At 42.7% G+C, this 22232-nt stretch overlaps 2 protein-coding genes across 9 annotated transcripts in view; one reads left to right on the top strand and one right to left on the bottom strand.

Moving 5' to 3' along the window:
• The window catches only part of VPS13B (vacuolar protein sorting 13 homolog B), a 382095-nt gene extending 368768 nt beyond the window's left edge, over positions 1–13327 (top strand). For all 5 annotated transcript variants that reach the window (XM_048507301.1, XM_048507297.1, XM_048507302.1 and 2 more), the window contains exons 59-62: positions 4603–4779; positions 9438–9540; positions 10137–10386; positions 10524–13327. In XM_048507301.1, the coding sequence (XP_048363258.1) occupies positions 4603–4779; positions 9438–9540; positions 10137–10386; positions 10524–10772 (779 nt within the window). In that variant the 3' untranslated portion in view covers positions 10773–13327. The remainder of the gene's footprint in view (positions 1–4602; positions 4780–9437; positions 9541–10136; positions 10387–10523) is intronic.
• A 5182-nt stretch (positions 13328–18509) lies between these two features.
• On the bottom strand, positions 18510–21856 carry LOC125439330 (cytochrome c oxidase subunit 6C-2). Of its 4 annotated transcripts, none has more exons than XM_048508381.1 (4): positions 21750–21856; positions 20305–20433; positions 19764–19898; positions 18510–18616 (listed from the first exon to the last, which is right to left on the bottom strand). In XM_048508381.1, the coding sequence occupies exons 2-3, from the start codon at positions 20416–20418 to the stop codon at positions 19773–19775; spliced, it is 240 nt and encodes a 79-aa protein (XP_048364338.1). In that variant the 5' UTR covers positions 20419–20433; positions 21750–21856; the 3' UTR covers positions 18510–18616; positions 19764–19772. The 4 variants fall into 4 exon arrangements, with proteins under 4 accessions (XP_048364338.1, XP_048364335.1, XP_048364336.1 ...); XM_048508378.1 differs by having other exon boundaries at positions 21671–21827; XM_048508379.1 differs by having other exon boundaries at positions 20305–20435; positions 21686–21801.
• Positions 21857–22232: the final 376 nt, after the last annotated feature.

The following is a 22232-nucleotide window of genomic DNA, read 5'->3' as shown; positions in this document are numbered from 1 at the left end:
ACGAGGGAATGGCTTGGCAGTTACAGTTCATTGTATGCACCAAGCTTTATTAACATATGATGGTATAAAAACCATTGGAGCATCTCCTTCTAGCACAAACCCTGCATACTTATGAAGTTAAATAAACAATTGGCCAGTGGTACAAGAGGCTGTGAAACCTCCCCGTGCATCTTGCCGTATCTGCACCAGATTCTCTGCCTCTCCCTATGGCCAATGCACTCTAACGTCGCAGTGACTTTAAACATGCTGATTTGTCACTGGCCATCTAGCTGCCATTCACTTCCCTTCTTTGATGTCACAAAGAAGCTCGCTCAAAAGGGGTCAGTCAGGAAAAATCCCCGGGTCCCTGCCTAGCATTTTTTTTGCTGGGAACCAAAGTGTACAGTAAGGTACCCAAAGCAGGCTCTGGAGTCTTTGTGGCAAATCAAGATAATGTCTGGACAGTTGAGATAAATGACAGAAGACTCGTTTGCCTGTCGATATTTGTTTCATTGGTTTTGGAGCATTCTTCTGTTGCTTCTTCTAGTATAAAGATCCCCAACTTTTTTGAACCTGTGGACACATTTGGAATTCTGACATAACATGGTGGGCGTGGCAATGAAATGGCTGCCACGGGAGGTGGTGGTGTAGATCCTTGTGTAGGTCCTTGTGCTGTGGTGGCAGCTGCCAGCAAAGCAACATTTTAAAAAATCTGCAGTCAAATCTCCAGCAGTCCATGAGGAACCTTGATGGGCAAAGGTCTTACTGGCCCCACCCATTTCTTAAAAGCACTTGGTGGGCACCAGAAAAGGTCTTGGCAGGTACCCTGGCACCCACAGGTACCACGTTGGGGAGCCCAGTCCTAGTATGTAAAACAGAGCCAAGGTATCTGACAGAATTTTAAGAATTCAAATGTTCTATGGAATAAGATCAGCACTAAACCTAGTGACAATAAAAGTGAAAACTGTAAGCAAAAGAACCAGAACAGCAGAATCTAAAATATTCGAGGCTTATTCATTCCCAGGCTTGACATGAAGTTAGAAAGCAAGACATGAGCAAGAAAAGCTTCTGGGGGCTCAGGGAGAATTCAGGATCTGTGCCCTGATATGTTTCCTGAGGTTGCTTGACCTGAAGAAAATAGAACATCTGGATCTTGTTTGAAAATATGTCTCATCCTATGATCTGGGAAGGAAGAGGGAATGTCTGTTACTATTCTTTACCCCTTTTCAGCTTCCGCAGAACAGGTTGGACAAATTTCAGGGAGATTTTTTTTTGCAGAAAATTTTGGTAGGGGGGAATATATCCAATGGATTGGTGTGACCTTAAATGTATTCTACGTGGCTCCAGCATAGAGCCCCAGGGATTGTAGTTTGATAAAAGGGCTAGGGGTCACTACATGGCATTCACCCACAATCCCTTCTCAGAACCCTACATTCCTTGGGATCCCTTTAGGAAAGAACCTATACTTAAAATCCACATCATTGGGAAGCACCTTTCCCAATGGAAGGGATCCATGAGATCCAATCCAATGTTTTTAAAAGTCTGTGTGTAGCACACACATAGCTTGAGTTGAATTTTTCCCTCCCCCTTGCCCCTTGTTAATAGTAGACCAATACTGCAGTTTCTTAAGGTCATCGTCAAAGCAGGCTGTGTGGCACAGACCTTTGAAGGAAGAAATCCTTTAGCCTATAACCAGGCAGCCATTCTCTCTCCATGTGGTAACAGTGTGTGGTTGTACTTTGGGAAGGGGACAGCGCATCATAACACAATGAACTGCTAGCTAAGTGGAGGCATCCTATAAAAATATATATGGCCCCGTATCCCCGTGTCAGTCACATGAGACTTCTCCAGCATTTTCCCTGCAGGCTAATAGAAAAGAAGAGCCTGGAGTCAGCAGAAGGCATTTATTAGTACACAATAACATCATTTGAGTGTTTTGCAGAAAGAATGTCCTGGTTCAAGCATTATGAATGTTTCAATGTATTTAATAAGGTAATAAAGTCTGTGCTGTCTCTGTGGTTGATAGGGTGAAAGATGACCGCAGAGTAACGTAATTTTGCCAACAAGAAAGAGCATAGAATGGGCTGTTTGGGTCTTCAGATGGACTGCTGTGGTAGCAAAGCCAACGGAAAGACGATGTTTTGTTTTGCAAAGAGTTGATTTAGGATGCTGTGGGTTTTCTGGATTGTATGGCCATGTTCCAGTAGTATTTTCTCCTGATGATTTGCCTGCATCTGTTTCCCCTGATGTTTTGCCTGCATCTGGCTGCATCGAATGCCAGCCACAGATGCAGGCGAAACGTCAGGAGAAAATACTACTGGAACATGGCCATACAACCTGGAAAACCCACAGCATCCTAGTGAATGCAGCCGTGAAAGCTTTCGACAATACAGGAGTTGATTTGCTGGTCAGTGTAAAACTGGCAGATAGTAGGAATGGTTAATTGCAGTAGAGGCACAATTTCAAAGAAAATAACCTCCCACACACAAAATAATGACTGAAGTCATATTATGAAGCTCTGTCAGACTCTTATCTTACTCTACAGCGCACCTTGTTTTCAGGGTGCCTTCTGGAGAGATTCAGGGAACGTATGTTCAACCTTTAGCCTGAAACTAATTCCCACAATTGCTTTTGTTCTTCTCTTCAGTGTTCCACATGAATGTTTACCTCAGAGACCTGAACGCTCTGAAAGTTATGAAAAGAAGTGCAGGACTTCTTTATGCACTATACACCATCCCTTTGGGCCCTCTATTCTTGGGTAGAACTGCCACCATCTGGGGATTAACTCTTTGTGGCCCTGTCTGATGGTGCTAGAACATTTATGAGTCTCAGCAGCCAGGGTGTATCTGAGGAGAAAATCCCTTGGCAGTAGCATTTCTGCCAGTATTCCTCTTCCAGTAGCTGTTCTGGGCAAATGTTGTGAGGCAAATGTTGAGCTGGCATGTTAACGGTGAGGGGTAAAAGCAGATATGGGGAGTTAGTTTCAAATTTCATAATATGTTTCATGTATGATGGATGCATGTGTCCATTTTGCTACTCATTCGTGCTTCAAAATATGTATGTATGTTCACATACATGGTGTACACAGTTTTCTGTACAGGCATGACAGCTAAATAAGAAAATATGCAACATTCTAAAAGATGACTGTTGAAGAAGAAATTTTCTCTGTAGAGTTAAGGATGGGAAAAAATATCAATTGTGTCATTCCACCACTGTTAGAATTTCGCAAGAATACTGCTGCAGTTCATGCATCTATGGTTCTTTTATTTGTTTACAGGCCAACAGCTTTCATTTGAAAACTGGACCAACTAAGGGAATATTTTCGTATTGTCGTCACCAATATGCTACTGGCATATGTTTCCCACTCTGTGTCAAGGGCTGTGGAGTGGGTTACTAATCTAATGTAACTCTAGTTTTATTTTATAGTCACAAATGTTAAAGAGGTTATTAAGCATGCCCAAGACTACCTCATGAGCTTCATGGCTGAGTTGTTTGTTTTTTAAACCTGTCTCCCAAAATATTGTTCATTAAGTTCAGGGACAGCCAACATCTCTCAACAATCACTATGTTGTATCATTTAAAAGCTGAAATCAAAATTACCTTGTAGTGAGCGTGTGTGTGCGTGCGTACATGCACGCGCGCTAAACTGCTCCCCTTCCATTGCCCCATTTTTTCCTTATCCGCTTAGGTCAGGACCAAATAAATGTCCCTTCCAGAAAAGCTATTTGATCTCAATGTTTGTGTAAAGACCCTGCAAATTGGTGCAGTAGGCAGACTTTACTCAGTGGTTTCCTCTGCACTGAATAACAACCTTGAGCCCAGGCCATTCAGATTCCAATTGCTGTCATGTAACACCTTGTCATTTTGTTCAATCATTGTCCTTTTAGTGTGTTCCAAATAGCTTATTCATCAAAGTTACAACAACTAGAGACATGTCTGTGGTAAGTGGCTTGAGTAAACTTAAGATCAAAGAGAGATCCCACCTTACATACCTGTTTACATTTAGGAAGATTTAAACTGCAGTCCTGTGTTGATACTAAAAGCCGGAGGGGTCATTAAGGCACTTGTAAAAGTTTGACCCTTGCGCATTAAAGTAAAATATGGCTGTGTTCACAAAGACAGTAACAAAAAGTTCCAAAGCCTAATTCTGCTAAGCTAAGTAATATATCAGAGGTCGCATTAGTTTATGAGCATTTCTGGCAATGGAAGGGGATATTAAAATGATATATGAAATGCAGACTTTTTTTTTCTTATGAAATCAATCTTAGGCTTACATACAAAATCGCATTTTCATAACAGCCAAAGCCTCTCTCTGCTAGCAGACATTTGTTCCAATCTAAAACACACAATTCTACCGAGTCAACAAACCTTCTTAAGCAAGCAAGCACCTGAGAGAAGAAATTGCATTATGAAGGCAGAAAGTTTAAACATTTATACGGCTAAGAAACACAAGACAGGATACGCAAAAGATAAGGCCTCTCACTTGAGTTATTCTGCATAGCTATATTGGGCTGATACCATTCAGGTTTCACTCCAAACAAAACTCCCCATGTCAAAGCTAATCTTTCCTCTTGTTCTAGATTTTTTTAATGCTTCTGTAATACTTGGATACTCTCTTTACAGGTGCGATTGCTGGTATTGTAGATCAGCCAATGCAGAACTTCCAGAAAACCTCAGAGGCCCAGGCTTCAGCTGGGCACAAGGCCAAAGGTGTTATCTCTGGTGTAGGAAAAGGAATCATGGGAGTTCTTGTGAAGCCTATCGGAGGAGCAGCTGAACTAGTGTCACAGACTGGCTATGGTAGGTTTTTGTGATTCTGTAAATACACCATGAATTGAATTTAGCCACTGGTAAGACACTAACTTGGAACACCCCACACAAGTGACATCACCAGTTATCTCACTTCTGGCATCACCTCCAATGACATCACTGCATAGAGGCAAAGTCTAGCACTTGCCTCAAGCTCTATGGTTGGAAAATACCTGGCGATTTGCGGGTGGAGCCTGAGGAGGGTGGGGCTTAGGAAGGGGAGGGACTTCAGTGAGATATAATACCATAGACTCCACCTTCCAAAGTGGCCATTTTCTCCAGATGAAGTGATCTTTGTTGCCTGGAGATCAGTTGTAGTAGCAGGAGATTTCCAGCCACAATCCAGAGGTTGGCAAACCTAGGAGCACCCAACATGACAACTTCAATTTCAGGTCACTGGGAGTAACATCATGGAATCAGCACAACACTGGTCACGCCCACCATTTCCCCCAGCATTTTTTCCTTTTGCCCACCTGGGTGCCAGGATACATCAGGGGTTGGAGGTCTCCTGACCAAAGCAAGTGACTTTGTGTCCCTCCGTACACATCTCTAAAGTCACTGCTGATAAGCAAATAACTCTCCAGAACAAAATACCACACAACTTGGGGGAATAAAGGTCCACTCAAAATCATGCGCAGGTTTTATGCAAATGCAGCAACCTCAATTAATAGAGCAAAAGCCTACACAAGAGTCAGAGGAGAATTTTGGATGATCCCCGCTTCTTGCTGCAGTCTTCCATCTGCCCTCTTGTTGATGAGTATTCCCTAGCCCTCTGAAGCAGCTGTACTTGGGAAAGGAACAGGGGGTCACTGCAGCAAGGAAGGAGAGATCCACCTTGCAGATTCTCTTCATCCAATCCATAGATTTATTTACTTAAGGTTTTTGGCCTTTTCTGTTATAAAGACTGAGCAGCAATACTGTAAACCTTGGTAAAAGTATGTAGAGCCAACATTATGTAGTGGTTAAAGTGTTGGACTAGGATCTGGGAAACCCATCTTCGAATTGCCATTCTGCCATGGAAATGTATCGGGCGAGCTTGGCCCAGTCACGCACTCTCACTTTTGACCACAGCAATACTTGGATGGGAGACCTCCGAAGGATACAGTGGGCATGCTGCAGAGGCAGGCAATGGCAAACTACCTCTGAACGTCTCTTGCCTTGAAAGCCCTGTGGGAATCACCACAAGCCAGCTGGGTCTTTCAGCAAAAAAAGGGTACAGACAATAAAACAAATGATGCTTCTGGTTTTTACGTAAAATAGAATGGCCAAAATTTGCTTGTGTATGATGGCAAAATCCATTTCGCAAACTGTGGGGACTGGAGCTTTAGGATTCTTTTAATGTTGCCCTATGTGTGCAGTAATTAAATATTGCACAGGACATGATGCTGTATAACTCAGCAAAGAATGAACATGCAAAGAAAGTCAATAAAAGAAAGATGACAGAACCAACAATGGTTGTATAAGTGAGCCCCAAGAGAATTGCATGGGTAAGACCAACGTACTGCCAAAACCATGGCGGGTCACAAAACTAACAGATTCTGTAGCTGCACGTCTGTTGGGAATTTCTCACAGTTTGAAGAAGGAATTGTTGAAATCTTTAACATTTAACAGTAGAACCATTAAATACCTCCTTGCCTGCTAACTGCCAAGAGCTAATCCAAAGAGGAAATTCAGCATGTCTACAAGATGATAAGACATTAGCAGTTCTCTAGCAGATGGTTCGATAACTTTGAGGCTGCCAAAAATAGCTTATCAGCATGAATTGCAAGTTATAGAATCTGTGCAGTGGGCTTCTAAACTCTGAACCATTCAGATAGGGAGGGACAGTTACTATCATAAGGATCACCAAGCCTATGCCTTAACCATTCAGGTTTGCCCCCACCCCCCACCCCCCACCCCTTAACCATTCAGTTTTGCCATAGCTGTCAGGATTCAATCTCCAACATCTGCTCCATATGGTGGGTGGGGATGGAAGGAACACAGTGAGGAATGCTCTGAATCTTCCTGTGTCAGAACTGGCTGATTCATCTGTACCCAGCTAACCACTTACCTTGTTGTAGTCCTATGGACATAATTGTTCCAGAATGATTTAACAGAGAATAATTAAATCAAGGAATTCAAGGACTTGCAAATAGTTGAACTTCTCCTTGCATAATGTGAGAGTTCCATTACTTTTAACGGGGTCAAGATTTCCCTCCTTAAAATGTGACTCACTGACCACTTACACTGGCATGGGCCCAGTTAAGCTTTTAGATTTCCATTAACTAAATCTTTGGACATCATTTGTACCCAAAGATTAACTATCCATCTCTCTACTGCTTTCTTGTATGCCTTTTCAAACACTGTAGAGGCTATAATTGCATCTGTGCATCCCCCTATTTTTTTCCACAAAATGTATTTGGGGAAATAACAAGTACATGTGTAAAATAATCTTCAGTCTGTTAAATGATTAGAAGGCCAGTATAGATTATTTTCAGCTCGATTCTAGTGACAACTGACCCTTAAGGGATAAAGTCGGATAGACCAACCCCTCTGACACCTAGACAGCTATGGCAAAATAGCACAAAGCAGAAAGAGTCTGAATGTGATTTTATATGATTTTATATGATTATTGGTCACTTATATAATCTTACAGCCCAATCGACAGGGCAGGGGGAGGTACTCTGTGGCAGCCAGGGACAGTGCAGAGGAGGTGGCACCACACCCCCACCAATGGAACTCTGGGCAGCGTAGCAGAAAAATCCTGCTGCAACCCAGAAAAAGTCCACTTGAACAAATAACTTACGCCACAAGATTCCGTGGCATAAGTCAGAGGTCTGCGCTGGGCCATTTCCAGGCTAAAAGCCTGGTAGAAACCAACCAAAGTTGGCTCCACCCCGGGAACCCCCCCGGGAATCTCTGTAGGATTCCCCCCAGCCCACCCCCCACTATGCCTGTGTGCTTCTGGATGCTGGCACAGCATCTGAGTGGCAAGTGCTTCTCGGTTTGGCCACTGGACAGCCCCCTAGCACCCTCTGCCGGCACATTTGCTCTCCCCACTAGTGTAGGTGCCCCATATGCCAGCAAGTAGGCCCTGCACTACTTCTACAGCCATTCCTCCCACATCTGGATTGAGCCGTTAATCATTCAAAGATGCTTTGCAGAAAAAGCAGTGACTGGGATCCAAGGAACTATTTTAGGCAGCTTCTGTAACATTCAGTACTTCATGGGACGTTTGACTTACTTCTTAAGTTTTAGACTCCATAACTGTCCCAGACTGCTTTTGAGACTGTTCTGATTTTGAAAAGTGGTTGCTGATGCAGTGTGGCGGTGGCCTTAGCTCAGAAAATCTGCCCCCAAACTGCCCCGGGCTGACCAAATGGCTGCCCCCTTTTGTGGACTCTGGCCAGTGCCTGCAGTGTCCACCGGACAAGAGAGCTGTGGGAAAAGATGCACAAGCTTGTCACTAATATATGATGGCGCACGGGTGAGCAATTTAGCTCCATCTAGACAGCACATTATGCCCAAGGGTGGGAACTAGAGAGTGGGAGACCACACAGAAGTCAGCAACCGCTCTCTCTTTCTCCATCTGCAAATGACATTTTCATTCGCATAACGTCAAAAAAACCTCAGTGAGCTAATTGATACAATTGGAATGCATTAAGCATTACCATCAGCCTGCGTACTAAATGTTAAGCTGTATTTCCGCCTCCCCCTACACCAGTACCTTATTTAATGTGGCATTTATTGTGTTATTTTCTTTAAAGGCTGCTGAATAGCTGATGTAGAATTATCTATGGTGTCGCAGCGGGGTGTGTGTGTGTGTGTGTGTGTGCTGTCTGTTACAGCAAATTTCTTCTCTCCAGCTCCCATTCTCTCCGCTTGCATAGCAGGGTTCTAACTACTTGCCCTGTAACTCTGCAGCATCAGGCTTAACCTAGTTTCAATCAGTCTTGTAAAAATTTTATTATTATATCTGTGAAGTTTTTACACCCTGCTAATTCTCAGTCTAACTGCCATGCCTTCATTTATAAAAATTTACAAGCCATCAGGAAGCGCACATGCCAGGTCACCCGTCAGCTCTTGCAACCCTAATTTGAAAAACAGGAAAAGAAGCCGCTCGGCAGAGCTGTGCCTTGGCACCGAGAAGCACCCCTCGAGTTCAGGATGCCCCAGGAGAGCTCGTAAACGTTTGGGATCCGTGTTTAACAGCTGGATTTGAGTAACTTATGTTGAAATGCCGTATCCAGGGCAAGCTTGCCTTCTAATGTTTACTAATCATGACATAGACATGAAAGTATTTGAATACGAAGCAAGAAAGTTGACCAGTGGTCTTGAATTTTTATGCACACGTTGTTAAATGACGTCTTCGATCCTATTCTGGAATGATGGCTCTCGAGAGCATTGTGCTTCCCCTAATTGCTGGTATGTGACTGATGTCCTGTCTTTTGTTTATTTGTAGCTAATACTAAGCTCCACTAGGGGTTAACTGCACAATTATTGCGTTGTAATGTTGAACGAATTATCTCTGCTCGGGCAGTCCAAAGATGTGACATCACTTTGGGATCTGCACTGTTTTATGGGCTGCTCTGAGAAGATGACATCATCGCAACATGTTATTGTTTTCCAGAAAGAACAACTAGTAAAAAGCCTAACTTCTCTTTCCGCAGGTATTTTGCACGGAGCTGGACTTTCTCAGCATCCCAAACAGCGCTATCCTCCAAGCGATCAACATGCAGGGCAGGCTTTGAACAGCCACGTCAAATACGTCTGGTAAAGTTATTGAGACACTTGCTCATTTTCTAATGCTCGCAATGTTTTATAATAGATTTTGGCCTGAGGTCAAGTTAACTGGCTATTGCCTGAGGAAAGGCTGAGTTTACGACAGCTTGTTTCGTCGTTCTTAATGCCAAGCTACAGCATGGAGGCCCAACTTTGCAGGGATCATCTCCTCCTGCTTTGGAACGCTGAGGCTAGTCTGTGTCGCTTGAACAAAGATGTTCTTTTGCTACCTTCGCCCTAAGCCCACGAATAGCATCTCACCCCAGAAATAGCTGCTAGCTTCATTTCGGGATTTGGTTCCAGCTTCTAGGGTGGATTCTTTTTTGGCATGAGAACTGAGCTGGACAAAGGGAATGTGATTATGGCCATTGATTAAGTCAGCTTTGCAGCAGATGATTAAAGAGTTTTGATACTGTTACAAAAGAAGCATGACATGCTTTTTTATTTAAAACTAAAAGGGGATTTGCAGAAACTGGTGCAGAATCTCTTTCCAGCTTGCTGTATTTTATTTTTTTTATGGCAGACGTGGTGAAATTGACAATATCCTTTGAGCTCAAGTTCCTAATCATGATTTATTCTTTGAACAGGAAAATGCTTCAGTCTCTAGGGAGACCAGAGGCCCACATGGCCTTGGATGTGGTCATTGTGAGTGGGTCTGGCCAGGAACATGAAGGATGTTTGCTGCTTACTTCAGAGGTGCTGTTTGTGGTTAGTGTCAGTGAAGACACCCAGCAACAGGCATTTCCAGTGACTGAAATTGAGTGTCTACTAGATAGTCAACAAAAAAACTTGCTGAAGGTGCAACTCAGACAGCAGAGAGTCCCTTGTGACTTGGAGGTAAATCGAATTAAATGCTAATTTGTAGCCTTTAACGAATACTGAGGGAGTTTTGGAGGGTTGTGTTTGTTTTGTTTGCTTGCATGAATTAGCAGAGTAAAGACCGGTAATTTTGGTAAATCTGTGTTTAATTTCAGGCCGATGGAAACAGAGAGAGATTGTCTGAACAACAGTACAACAGACTTGTGGACTACATCACAAAATCTTCCTACCATTTTGTCCCCAGCCCTGTATCCGTGCAAACCCCAACACACGTCGTAGCTGCAGAGCCCATTCCGACAACGGTGAAGACTCACCAATACCTTGTGGATCCGGTTTTTGCCCAAGTATTCATCAGTAAATTTACTATAGTAAAAAATAAAGCTTTAAGGAAGGGGTTTCATTGAGAAGAACCTTTGACAAGAATTGCATTTCCACTTTAAAAGTGTAGTGTCTTCTATGCAGTTGCCTCATGTGACTTTTAAATTCCAAATTCCCAAAACAGATTTATTTAAACTTTGTGAAGTAGCACAATATTTTGTAATGCAGGAATATATTTTCTGCATTGCCTCTCTGTACCTTGGTGATGCCTGATCTCCACTCAAGGGGGAAACCTGCAGGAAATATTAAAGTGTTGTAATAAGCTAAGCTGTCAAGCAAAGGGAAATGGAGGGCTCTGGGAGGTGATTGTGAGAATCCGTTGTCACTGGAAAATCAGCCATGAGGGGATAAAAGAAACAGCACACAGTGAGGTGTTCTTGCCCCACAAGACTATTCCTGTTTGCTGTATCCTATTTTAAGGCCTGCCAGTTTCTGTTATAAGCAAGGTTTATAACTCAGCTGTAAAAACTTGCTCGGGGCTGAAACTTTTACTCTGAGCGCTCCATCCTATAGCAAAACATTTCCTCCCACTCACCCTGCAAGCCTTGAAGTGACTGTTTTAAGTTACTAGTGACAGCTGGGTTTTAGCACCGCTTGGATCTTATAAGAGCTTTCTTTATTTGACTGAAATTTTGCAGGACTTTAAGTCCTTAATATAAACTAGTGCCTTTGTGTAGTTTGGAGAGCAAAACAGTAACTGCAGCATTAATTTATTTTTGAAACTTCCTGCCTATAGTAATCTTACTTCCCTGTCAGGTTTTTTTCTTACAAAGTATATGCTGCTGATATGTAATTATGCAAGAAATGCAATTGTTTTTGTTTTTGTGTTTTTTTATTTTGGGACTGCTCCTTTTAAAAAGTTCTGGGAGCCGTGTTCTCACTCAAGTGCACCAAAGCTAGATGTCATGGCAGTCTTGGATCCAAAGTGCATTACTTGCAAGCCAGTCCCAACATAGTATTCCATGTATTGGGCTTAGGAGCATTATGTTGGTCTCAAAGCACTTTCCGGCCTAAACGTTAATCTTCACCATTAACTTCTGCAGCCTGCATTACCTGTCATTCTGTATGGGAGGATGCCAATGGAGACCCAAGCAAAAATCTGTTTTGCCAAATCTATACAGATCTGAACAAAGGTCCATCCTGTACTTCATTGAGCAGTCCAGCAGGAATCCAGCCCACTGTCCCCTTTTAACATGTTGGTCATATGTTGATCAGGAAGGACTTACTCAATCATAAAACTGGATTCCAGCAACTTTCAAGTTCTGCCCTGAAGCTGTTGGTTCTCTAGCAATTTTGAGATGTTTGCATCTTTAAAGGTTTTTTCTCCCTATAATGAAGACCCATATTTTTAAAAGCCACCAAAAAAGTAGATAAAAGGATGGGGCGGTGGGGAGAGAATCCTTGCCTCCTTTATTACAGCTCCTACTAGTCTCACATAGAACAAAACTGAACCATAAATTGATGAGATGTTCACTCCCATCGCCTGCAAACAGTAGTGTCACTGGATCAGTTATCAGCTTACTCCACTGGCTTTTCACCCTGGGTGCTTATGGTGCTCTGCATCAGTGCCCATGCATTTTGAATTTTAGACCATACAGGGTGTTTTCAGATGTTATGTGGCTTTAGACCAGGCCCTCTTTTGCAGTCTGGACTCAATTCCTGTTGCCATAACAGCAGTTAGATTGATTGGTGACGGAAATGAACACAGCAGGTGTGACTCTGAGAAAAAGCATTGGATGTGGCCATGTTCTTGGCTATTCCCTGCTTCTGCGTGAGAGCTCTTCTCCTCCATGCTCAGGTTCCAGGGCAGGAGCTCAGAGGCAGATGACTGACCGGTGATTATCCAACCCTGGAAAGGGGTGCAAGTGAGGAATAATTTTTGCCAAATCTCCCATTTTACTGCAGACCCCCACCCCCCCCACCCCCCCACCCTTCAACCTCCACATTCCCGAGGATCCTGTCACTTGAACAAGATTTTAGAAGCGAGGGGAACCCTTTGCTGGATGTGAAGTGACTTGCAATACCACAAAGCAACCTTTATTTTGCATAGTGCTTTGTGGAATCCTATTCAAGTTATACTCAAAATATGCTATGTCAGGAACTGAAATTAGCTCAAAACGTTTGCCTAGTTGTCTCAGATGTCTCCTAGGCATAGTCAAATACAGGAAATGAAGAATGTATTGATTCTGGTGTGCTTTTTGTATATCCTCCCCACAGTCCTCCATTTTTAAAAAGTTACCCCTGGAAGCCAAGTGTCTTGTCTAAAGGGAACATGTCCTGTGGTTAATAACATTTCATATAATGCGCTGTCAAAAAGGTCGTTGTTTACCTTGAAAAAGCACTATCAAAAATAATTTAATCCTGAATCTTTTATGGTAAATATAGAGTTATATTACTAGTTTTGCATACTAATTGTGTATATTGTTAAGAATTCCGTTCAAGGAAAATACATTTTCTATATTTCACAACGTACACTTTCTGATAACTGCAGGGCATATCTGTTCCCTGAACCATTTCATCACTCTTTGTTTTATGCAACTTGAAACACCTGTCTAATTAAACCAACACTTTCAAAACCTTCTAATAGTCTCCTTTGCTCCTTTCCAGCTGAGAAGGAATTGAGTTAAGAACCTGTGTAACCAACTAAATAATGGACAGGATTTCTTGGGACTTGGAAGTCTGCAGTCCAAATTGTATTGAAACACATTTAATGGAGAATGGTGTTTAAGAAGAGCAAGATAGGCATTTAGCTGGGAACTTCTTCCCTGCCTCTTGGGTCATCGACTGACACACAATACAGTGAACCTGTTTGCCTCAGAGGAAAATGCCTCAAAATGCTTGAAACTGGGCGGTACTTGAACTGGGCTGCCCACAGCAATCACGCGCGTAGGAGCAATTTCAGTCAGTGCTTGGCAGCTCACAGACATCAAGCTGTACTTCCTAGCACCACATCAACTACAATTAAAAGTGGAGCAAAAGAGCATATGAAAGATACATCTAAAAGACCCAGAACAGAATGCATCGGATTTCTTTAGTGGTTTGCCATACAACTTTTTTTAAAAAAATATCTCACAGAAAGATTAGTTGTTTATAGTATATTCTATAGACGTATGATAGTGGGGTAGCCATGATAGCTAAATGGAGCATCTGTAGGGCCTAGGCAGAGGCCAGTCTACCACTAAATACCAGCTCTGTCACCTTTGAGGTCTTCTGACTAGTTTCCACTGGCACTTAGAAAAAGTGTTTAAAGCCTAGAGACAGACCAGGCAATTCTGAAACCTTATGTGAGACTCCACGTAGCAGAAAGCAGTTACTGTCCTCTGAGCCAGATGGAAGTTTGCTGTTCCCAGATATAACCATTTGGGATCTGTGATTTTACAACTTTCCTTGAAACATGACAGGACCTACTTTTGAAACTTACCTGTTCTCACACTATTCAGTGAGACTGGAAGGGTTATGACCTCCAATCCATCTTTCTGTTTCTTTCTTGTGGAAGGGCTTTTTTTTTGTAATAAAAAACCCCTTTTGTTTGTTTTTCTAACAGTGTTAAAATGATTGATTACTGTGGGATAACACAGTAGTGGAGTCAGCTAGAGTCCACTGAGGAAAGCCACTCTCTTTTATGTGTCAGAGTGGTTTCCTTCCACATGATATTGTACATTACTTTCCCTGAGAGGAAGGGCCAGGCACTCAGGGTCACATGGGGACAGAGTGAAGGAATGCTGCCAGCTAAATAGAAGGTAAAAGAAACTTAAGAATGTACAAGCAAGCCACAGCAACTAACAAGGAAAGTTTGGCATGCCTTGCTTATGTGTCTTTTAGTAGGAAAGCAATCTAGTTGACACTTATTGGTTCACAAGAAGAAGTATGTAGGCTAGAGGACTTCTGTGGCTCACCATTTTCCTGAATAGTAAAAAAGGGGACTAGTAAGGAAATAAGCTTTAGTAGAAACCATATTGTTTCCCCACAATTGGCGGCAGTAGCTTGAACACATTCACAGATTGGTTTGACACTATGCTTGTGTCAGACGCCATGAAAAAAGCCAGGTGTTCTCCTTACTTCGCACAGAAGGTTTTTGGCTAGTAATCCAATAGCTGCAGTCATTGTTTATCTGACATAAGCAAGCAAAACACAAGCAAAACACAAGAACTGCTTTTCAGTCCATGATACGGCATGTGTGGTGTTAATGCGGTGCGTTTCTGTAGTTAAAAACAAATTAGTTCCTCAGCATTTCTCAGGCTAGTCCTGCCACTGTGGATAACAATGATCAAGAGGAATACTGAGGAGTCTAAAAACTTCAGCTGACCGAAGCCTTTGGTAGATTCTGCACAGGACAAATATAATGAGTGTAGGGTGCGATATAAACAGTTTACGGGTCCTGTCCCCAAAATGAGTCTGCCCCCTTTTATCTCCCTCAACCCAGGATTTTCAATAACTACTAAAGCTTTTAGCAAAATCTCTGGTTGGAGCCTCTCCCAGACAAACGGCCAGGCAGGAGGCGCTTTATTTCCCTCCCTTCCACAATGCCACCCACAGTCAAGAAGAATCCACCTGTCGTTGCCCTGCCATTGCAGGGAGGCCCATTTTTCTTTTATTTTGTATGTTGCGTATGCAAAGTGCAGCCAACCGTATTGTGGGATGATCGGCATGGCTGTGGGGGTTCATTTCTTCATGCCTGTGTAGCTACGCATGTGTTAACAGGAAATGAGAAGCATCTCCCTGCGAAGGCACAAGAGCACCCCGGATTGTCTCCATGGGCTCCAATCACTGCCTGTGTGGCACACATGCAAACAGGAAAAAGGAAAATGGGTTTCTTTATAACAACTGCAACCCATTATACATTTGCTGGGCAGAAGTGACCTATGACACTTTCCCCAGTCAAGTTCACAATAGGTTTTAATTTGCATGTACTATTCTTAGACGAATACTTTTAGACTAATACTTTTAGCTTGGGCAGCCCTAAATTTTGCTCATGTTAACTTACCTGCAAACGCCTGCTGCACAGAGAAGGGAGGCACACTTTGTGTTTCTACAAGTCTCATTACAGCTTTTAAATAAAAACTTTAAAAAGCAACAGTTGCATGCTGAACTGATGGAGAAATCTGTTCCTTTTCTTCAGAATCAAGTATGTGAATGGTTAATTTTAACAGCTCAAGCATAATTAACACAATCACCCATCAAAAGGTGATGGCTCGTAATCCTCATAGTAAGACAGCTACAGTCTTTACATAAAGTACGGTGCCAAAATAAGCCATCTGCACTGCATTTTCAAGTTTGTAAGTTCAATGCCTGATAGCCAAACTCCTTCAAATGAACCATTAACATTTCACCACTTGGTATCCATATACACAGCATCCAAAACCATTTACTGTTGTGAAACTACTTAGTAACCTCCTGGCTTACTCAAAACACTGAGATACAGTAACAACGGATCTTCAGACTTTCCAGGCATAAGATCCTTTGCTTTAGTTAAAGAATACATTTTTATTGGCCTTTTAAACATCAATAATGGAAAAGCCTTCTAATAGCCAAACTCACTCATACACTGCTCGGTTAGACACAAGCTGGAATCCTGCGTGCTGCTAGAGGCCACAGAACTATGGTGAGGTTAGTGGTGAAATACAAAGGTTGTGCTTAGTGATAAACCACAACTGGCCGTTTTAAGGCACCAAGGAAAGGAAGAGACGTTTTGAGTCCATTGGAATGTATCAAAACTTTTGGTCTGCTAATTCAGGGTTATAAACGAGATATAAATTATGCATTCAAAAATATAGGTTATATCAAGAACTTTCTAAGGATAGTAGTTGGTGAAAAAGCACTTTCACGTAGCATAGTTTCATTTCACTTAAAACATCATTTTCTAAGTGACTTGGCATACACTGATCATTGGATACAGAGCCAAAGGCACAGCCATATCTACTCAGGGCTTAGAAAAATTAAATTCTACAACAGAAGCTACATTCTGTAATAAATTGTACAAACATATGTGCGGGGGGGGGGGGGGATTCTTTCCTCCAGCAACCATGCACAGTAGTCCTATACTTATCCCTGGTTTTCTGACTGGGAACTAAGGCTGAGATGGGGTTCACAGTTACCTGAACTAAGAATTTCTTCGCTCTTGACCACCACTAGTATGCTTTGTGATTAAGAGAATCACACACAAATGTATAGAATATCAATAAAACCTAATCTTAATTTCTAGTACTGCAACTGTTAGAGATCTTAGGAAGAATTACTGTAATGGTCAGACATGGTGGTGGCATACCAGCAAGAAAAAACATTATTTTTATGGCCAAACTAATGTTTTTTTTACATATTCCACCTGTACATATAAAATGATGAATTTCCTGTTACCAAAAATTCTGGGTTCCCCCTTTGAAAAATACAGTAACATCCAACAACATGATCACCTCTTTTTTGTGATTTTTTTGAGGGGAGGTGGTGCATCTGTAAGAACTAATTGGGAAAATAACCATATTAGAATTTAAAGACTTTGGTTGATTGGAAGCAGCAGTGACTGATGAAGCTAAAAGGCTTTAACATCCCGTGAAGCAGAAGCCTGACTGGTCCCAGTTTAGTCCCATTTTACCAGCCAGAAGACTGGGCATTTAGATCTTACAGTTTGTTTACTTTTCCAAGTAGCTTTCATTTGGGATGCAGCTCATCAATATGCACATCACAAACTAAAGAACTACCACCATCCTTTCAAAAAGTACAATTTATACTTCAAAACCTGCCAGGTTTGAACATGTGGTGCTACTGGTGCACATCATTATCCCAGGCCTTCCCTATGTCAGTTTCAGTTCAGGGGATCATCTGCTAGATCTACAAACTCTTGTACAAGCTAGATGAGGGGGGAACAGACGCTGAACGTTCATCAAAACACAGATGTCCTGTCAGAACTGCAGCTGTTACAACAGGATGCACATTCCCATCCATAACTAGTCATAGCTAAGTGTAAGTACTGCTGGATAGTCATGGAACATGTATGAGCAATGTCTGATGTTTAGGATGGCCATGTACATTAACTTTCAGGTCTTCCACTGTTCCCCAACTGCACATTCTCTTACTCATGAAGCCAAGGCAGGAAGATTAAACTATGAAGATAGAAACTGAAAAACTACAGTAGAACTGAAGAGGTTTCACACACTGTTAGGCACTATGACTTCAGTCTCAAGTTCAATGGGATGTTAGCATGGCTACCTTTCATCTACTTATGGACTTCATGGAGTATTGGGGGAATCCTGAGAACTGGAGAACAATAACAGCCTTCTTCCAACCAAGAGTCCAACTTTCTCTTTGTTGTAGACCAAACTAATATGGTCTTAATCTGTAGTTAATTGGCTTTTAGAAGCTCTGCCCGATGAAAAAGTCATTTTCCAGCTCCTGGCACTTTAAAAATTAGGCCTCATCTAATAACACAGCCTTGATCGTTCTCTGCCTAGCTTTCTTAGAGGCCAGATGTGAGACAACCAGGCTGTCTCAAGAGTAGAAATTTGTTCTCAGTCTGCCTGTCCAATGACAATGGAAGAAAACACAGATATCGTAAGAAGAGGTAGTACTCAGAGGATTCCTTGTATGACTTGCCCAAGTTCTAATCACGTCTTCTCACCAAGATTTTTTTTAAGTTGGAAAGGATGGGAAGATGAGGAGTCTCCATCTCTGCTACAAAGTATGGCACAACAGCATTGTTGCATAAACTCTACTTCCTCCCCCCGCAGTATTGAAACCCTGCTTTGCCCCAACAGAAAGTCACAGCATCGTTTGACACAAGTACTTCATTTAATGAGTATGACCAGCACTGAAATGGCCCAAAGGTTCAGTTCACAAAAACAGCAACATTCAGTTTCAGGTTGCTAAACAGGAGGATCTGCAAAGAGAAATAGGAGTTATAAAAGCCCAAATCTGTTCTTGCATACTCAGAATACACTATTTTTTGCATTTCAATGACACAACAGGATGCTTTCTCCAAGGTAAGCAATTTATACAGTGTACAAAAGACCTAGATGGACAAACAGAAGAGATGAACCAGTGATGAACATGAAAGACACTGCATGCCCAATTCATGCAGTATTATCAGGGTCTAAAGAAAGTACAACTAAAGACACGCTTTGGACCTCTGAAACGGATCTAGAGAAATACAAGCCCAGCATAGGTGTTCAATTAAAGCAGGTAAGGCAAACAAGCCAAGGTAAGTAAAATGACGCGATCAGAAAGAAAAGAGAAGATAGAGTAGTATGCTTACACAAGTGAAAGCCTTTGGCAGAATGTAGTAAAACAATAAAAGTTAAAGGTAGTGTAGTTTCAGATATATGCGTAGAGACATATATTAAACACCTTAGAAAAAGAAGAAGAGTTTGGATTTATATCCCCCCTTTCTCTCCTGCAGGAAACTCAAAGGGGCTTACAATCTCCTTGCCCTTCCCCCCTCACAACAAACACCCTGTGAGGTAGGTGGGGCTGAGAGAGCTCCGAGAAGCTGTAACTAGCCCAAGGTCACCCAGCTGGCGTGTGTGGGAGTGTACAGGCTAATCTGAATTCCCCAGATAAGCCTCCACAGCTCAGGCAGCAGAGCTGGGAATCAAACCCAGTTCCTTCAGAGCTCTTAACCTCCTATGCCACTGCTGCTCCTTAGAAGCAGGATTTCCAAAACGATACTGTTCCCATGTTATTATCTTGTTGTAACTTTTAGAACCATAGCATTTCCTACTCCCCTTACTTCAGTAGAACGCACTAATTCCCTTTATTACCTGGAATATTTATTTGCACAGTTTTCCTGTGCAACTGCAATATTTTATGGAACAGCAGAACATTAAGCATGGCTTTGGAACCACAAGATTTATACCCGGTTGCATCCTCAGGCATTATCAGATATTTGCAATTCTACTAGATAAAAGACAATATTTTAAAAGCTGACTAGGTGTCTTTAAAGTTTGGAACATTATGCAGCTAACCTGGTGGCCAAAAAAGCAGTATTGTTCCCCCAAGTTAGGCAACAAAAGGGTTTCAAAAGTTACCTGGAAATCCTATTTTCTTTTGGGAGGTGCACTTTCAAATATACCCGTTTCTCTCATTGCCTCAAATGTCTTCCTGGCATCAAAGTTCTTATAGAAGTCTGCATATGCTTGCTTCCTGGGGTCAGCCACACCAAACTGAAATGAAAGCGAACACTTAAGGCGCCAAAACTATCTAAAAGTTCAAACTGGTGAAATAAAGGCTTCTTAGGGTAATTCCTCTAAAGCAGGGGTAGGGAACCTGCGGCTCTCCAGATGTTCAGGAACTACAATTCCCATCAGCCTCTGTCAGCATGGCCAATTGGCCATGCTGGTAGGGGCTGATGGGAATTGTAGTTCCTCAACATCTGGAGAGCCGCAGGTTCCCTACCCCTGCTCTAAAGAAACATTACACAAATTTGCGCAACCTAACCTAGCTAGTGGCTAAAGAATTGTTTTAGGATTTTTTGCTCATAGAGACTATTAACTGGTTTACAGAATACTACATTACTGGAAGCAAGCCTGGTAGACGGATCAACAAGAAACACCACCACCAAAATCTGACCTTGTACAAACATGCACATCCAAAGGAAAAGATGGATGCTATCACAATGTGTTTCTTCAGACGGCTGGCCAAGAGGCCCCTCATCTGTGGTTTGGGCAACAAAGCAGCTGACATGGTTGATGATTTCCCCTAAAAAACAAACAGACCTTATTGTTAAGGCAGTCTCACGGAAAAAAAAAAACACCTTCAGTATTAAAGATGGACATTATTCAATTCACTAAAATCCTACACAGCTGCACTTAATAGAAGAGAAACATGTAGATAGTTATATAAATTTGGGGGAAATGTCCATACATTACAGAACAACAAGGTTTTTATACAAACCCATTAATCTTATTTCAGTCCTTCCCCTTATTTGAACGTTTTGTTTCAATTTGACACATGAACCACATCTGTCTACCCAGTATTAGGAATAAACAAACATATCTTCAACACGTGACTGTTTTCTCATCGCTATATATTTTTTTATCCTTCCAAGCAGCACCACAACACACACAAAACAGATTGCCAGTTAATCAAGTTAGGTAGAACGAACTCTGACTCAAACCCTAAGAGTCACTTCAAGTCACAACAAACAATGCAAAAATGGATAGATGGTGTAAGGCTGTTCCATACAGTAAAGTCTGAAGGAAGGCTGAAGGAAGGCTCTATTATCAAAGTGCAATACCTTTTTAAAAAAAGTCAAGATACTTGGAAGGAATCCTCAGTCAAGTGAACAGCTTCTGCACACTGCTCAAAGTATATTAATACAAGGAAACCGCCACTGAACAAAAAACCCTATTCTCATCAGTTGTGCCACAGAGCCCGCAAGCAACTCTGCTAAAAGGCAGTTCTGTGGTCATGGGCAGGCAAGCGGGCCTACCAGTGAGGAGGCAGCATAAGGACCATGTCAGGCTGAACCAAGGCAAAGGCAAATATGTATTCCACTATGAGCTACCATAAGCCAGAGCTCGCTTCAGGAAAGCGCATAAATATTGTTCCTCTTTGAAGATGCTAATAGACTTGTTCCCACTACATGCCAAACAGGTAACAGTCTCAAGTGCAGGCCCGCTTTGCAATCACGAGGGAAGGCAGGGAGGACTTTCACCATAGAGTTGCCAAGGAAAGAGTGTCCACAGGCCTTCTGTAGGCCCACAGAGGATAAGCCTCCCCCTGGGGTGACCTTGGCTTTTAATCATGCTTGAGCCCCAGCGTTGCCCAGACCCTGACACCAAACCCCGCTACTCTCTCCAAGCACCCAGGTCGGTCCCCGCCCCTGGTCGCCGCCCTCCCTCTCTGGCTCGCAGGCACGAATACCGTCCGGCGGGTCACAAGGCAGCGCGAGCACCCTTTCCGAGCAGGCCCGACGGGTTCGAGGGAGCCCCACCTCACACAGCAACGGCCGTGCACAAAAGCAGCCCCGACACACTCAGCAGACCGCGGCGCTGCCCTTCCTCCTGTTTCACCTTTCAGGGCGCAGGAGCGTTTTGCGCATGTTCAATCGCACCACCAAGCAGCCGCTTGGCTACGGCAGGGCGCTGGGATCAAAAAGAACCAAGCGCGGTGTCGGACGTTGGGCGACACGGAGTACTTGAAGTAGCTGGCGCATGCGCGCAGAGTTGATGTCCAACTTCGTTGTTTGTAGGATTGTGAAGGCTGGGTCCGGTGAGTGATGCAGAGACAAACAACGGGAAGCAACCGGCAGTTCCTCTTGATCCAGTGCATAAAACCAGTGCCTGCTTTTGAACGCAATAATATCTACACGCTAAAAAAGATTCTGAAGAGCATCTGGGTCGTGCAGACGATTCCTAATGCTAATGCTTAGAGAAAGTGGGGCAGGGAAGTTCTTTGGGAACTCTTCTCATCTAACAGCTCCGCCGTGAGAAAAGGAGCGCACTCTCCACTTTCTCGGTGGCTCTTCTATTTATGCCGGCTTAAAACAAGCGCCA

This window comes from Sphaerodactylus townsendi, linkage group LG09 (genome assembly GCF_021028975.2).
Source record: "Sphaerodactylus townsendi isolate TG3544 linkage group LG09, MPM_Stown_v2.3, whole genome shotgun sequence".
NCBI classification, from domain to species: Eukaryota; Metazoa; Chordata; class Lepidosauria; order Squamata; family Sphaerodactylidae; genus Sphaerodactylus; species Sphaerodactylus townsendi.
This window is presented reverse-complemented; position numbering and strand designations above follow the sequence as displayed.

Coding starts and splice junctions, on each gene's coding strand:
- LOC125439330 (XM_048508381.1), bottom strand. CDS start 20,418: ATGTCAGCTGCTTTGTTGCCCAAACCACAGATGAGGGGCCTCTTGGCC. Junction 19,899..20,304: donor GATGTGCATGTTTGTACAAG/GTCAGATTTTGG, acceptor CTTTCATTTCAG/TTTGGTGTGGCTGACCCCAG.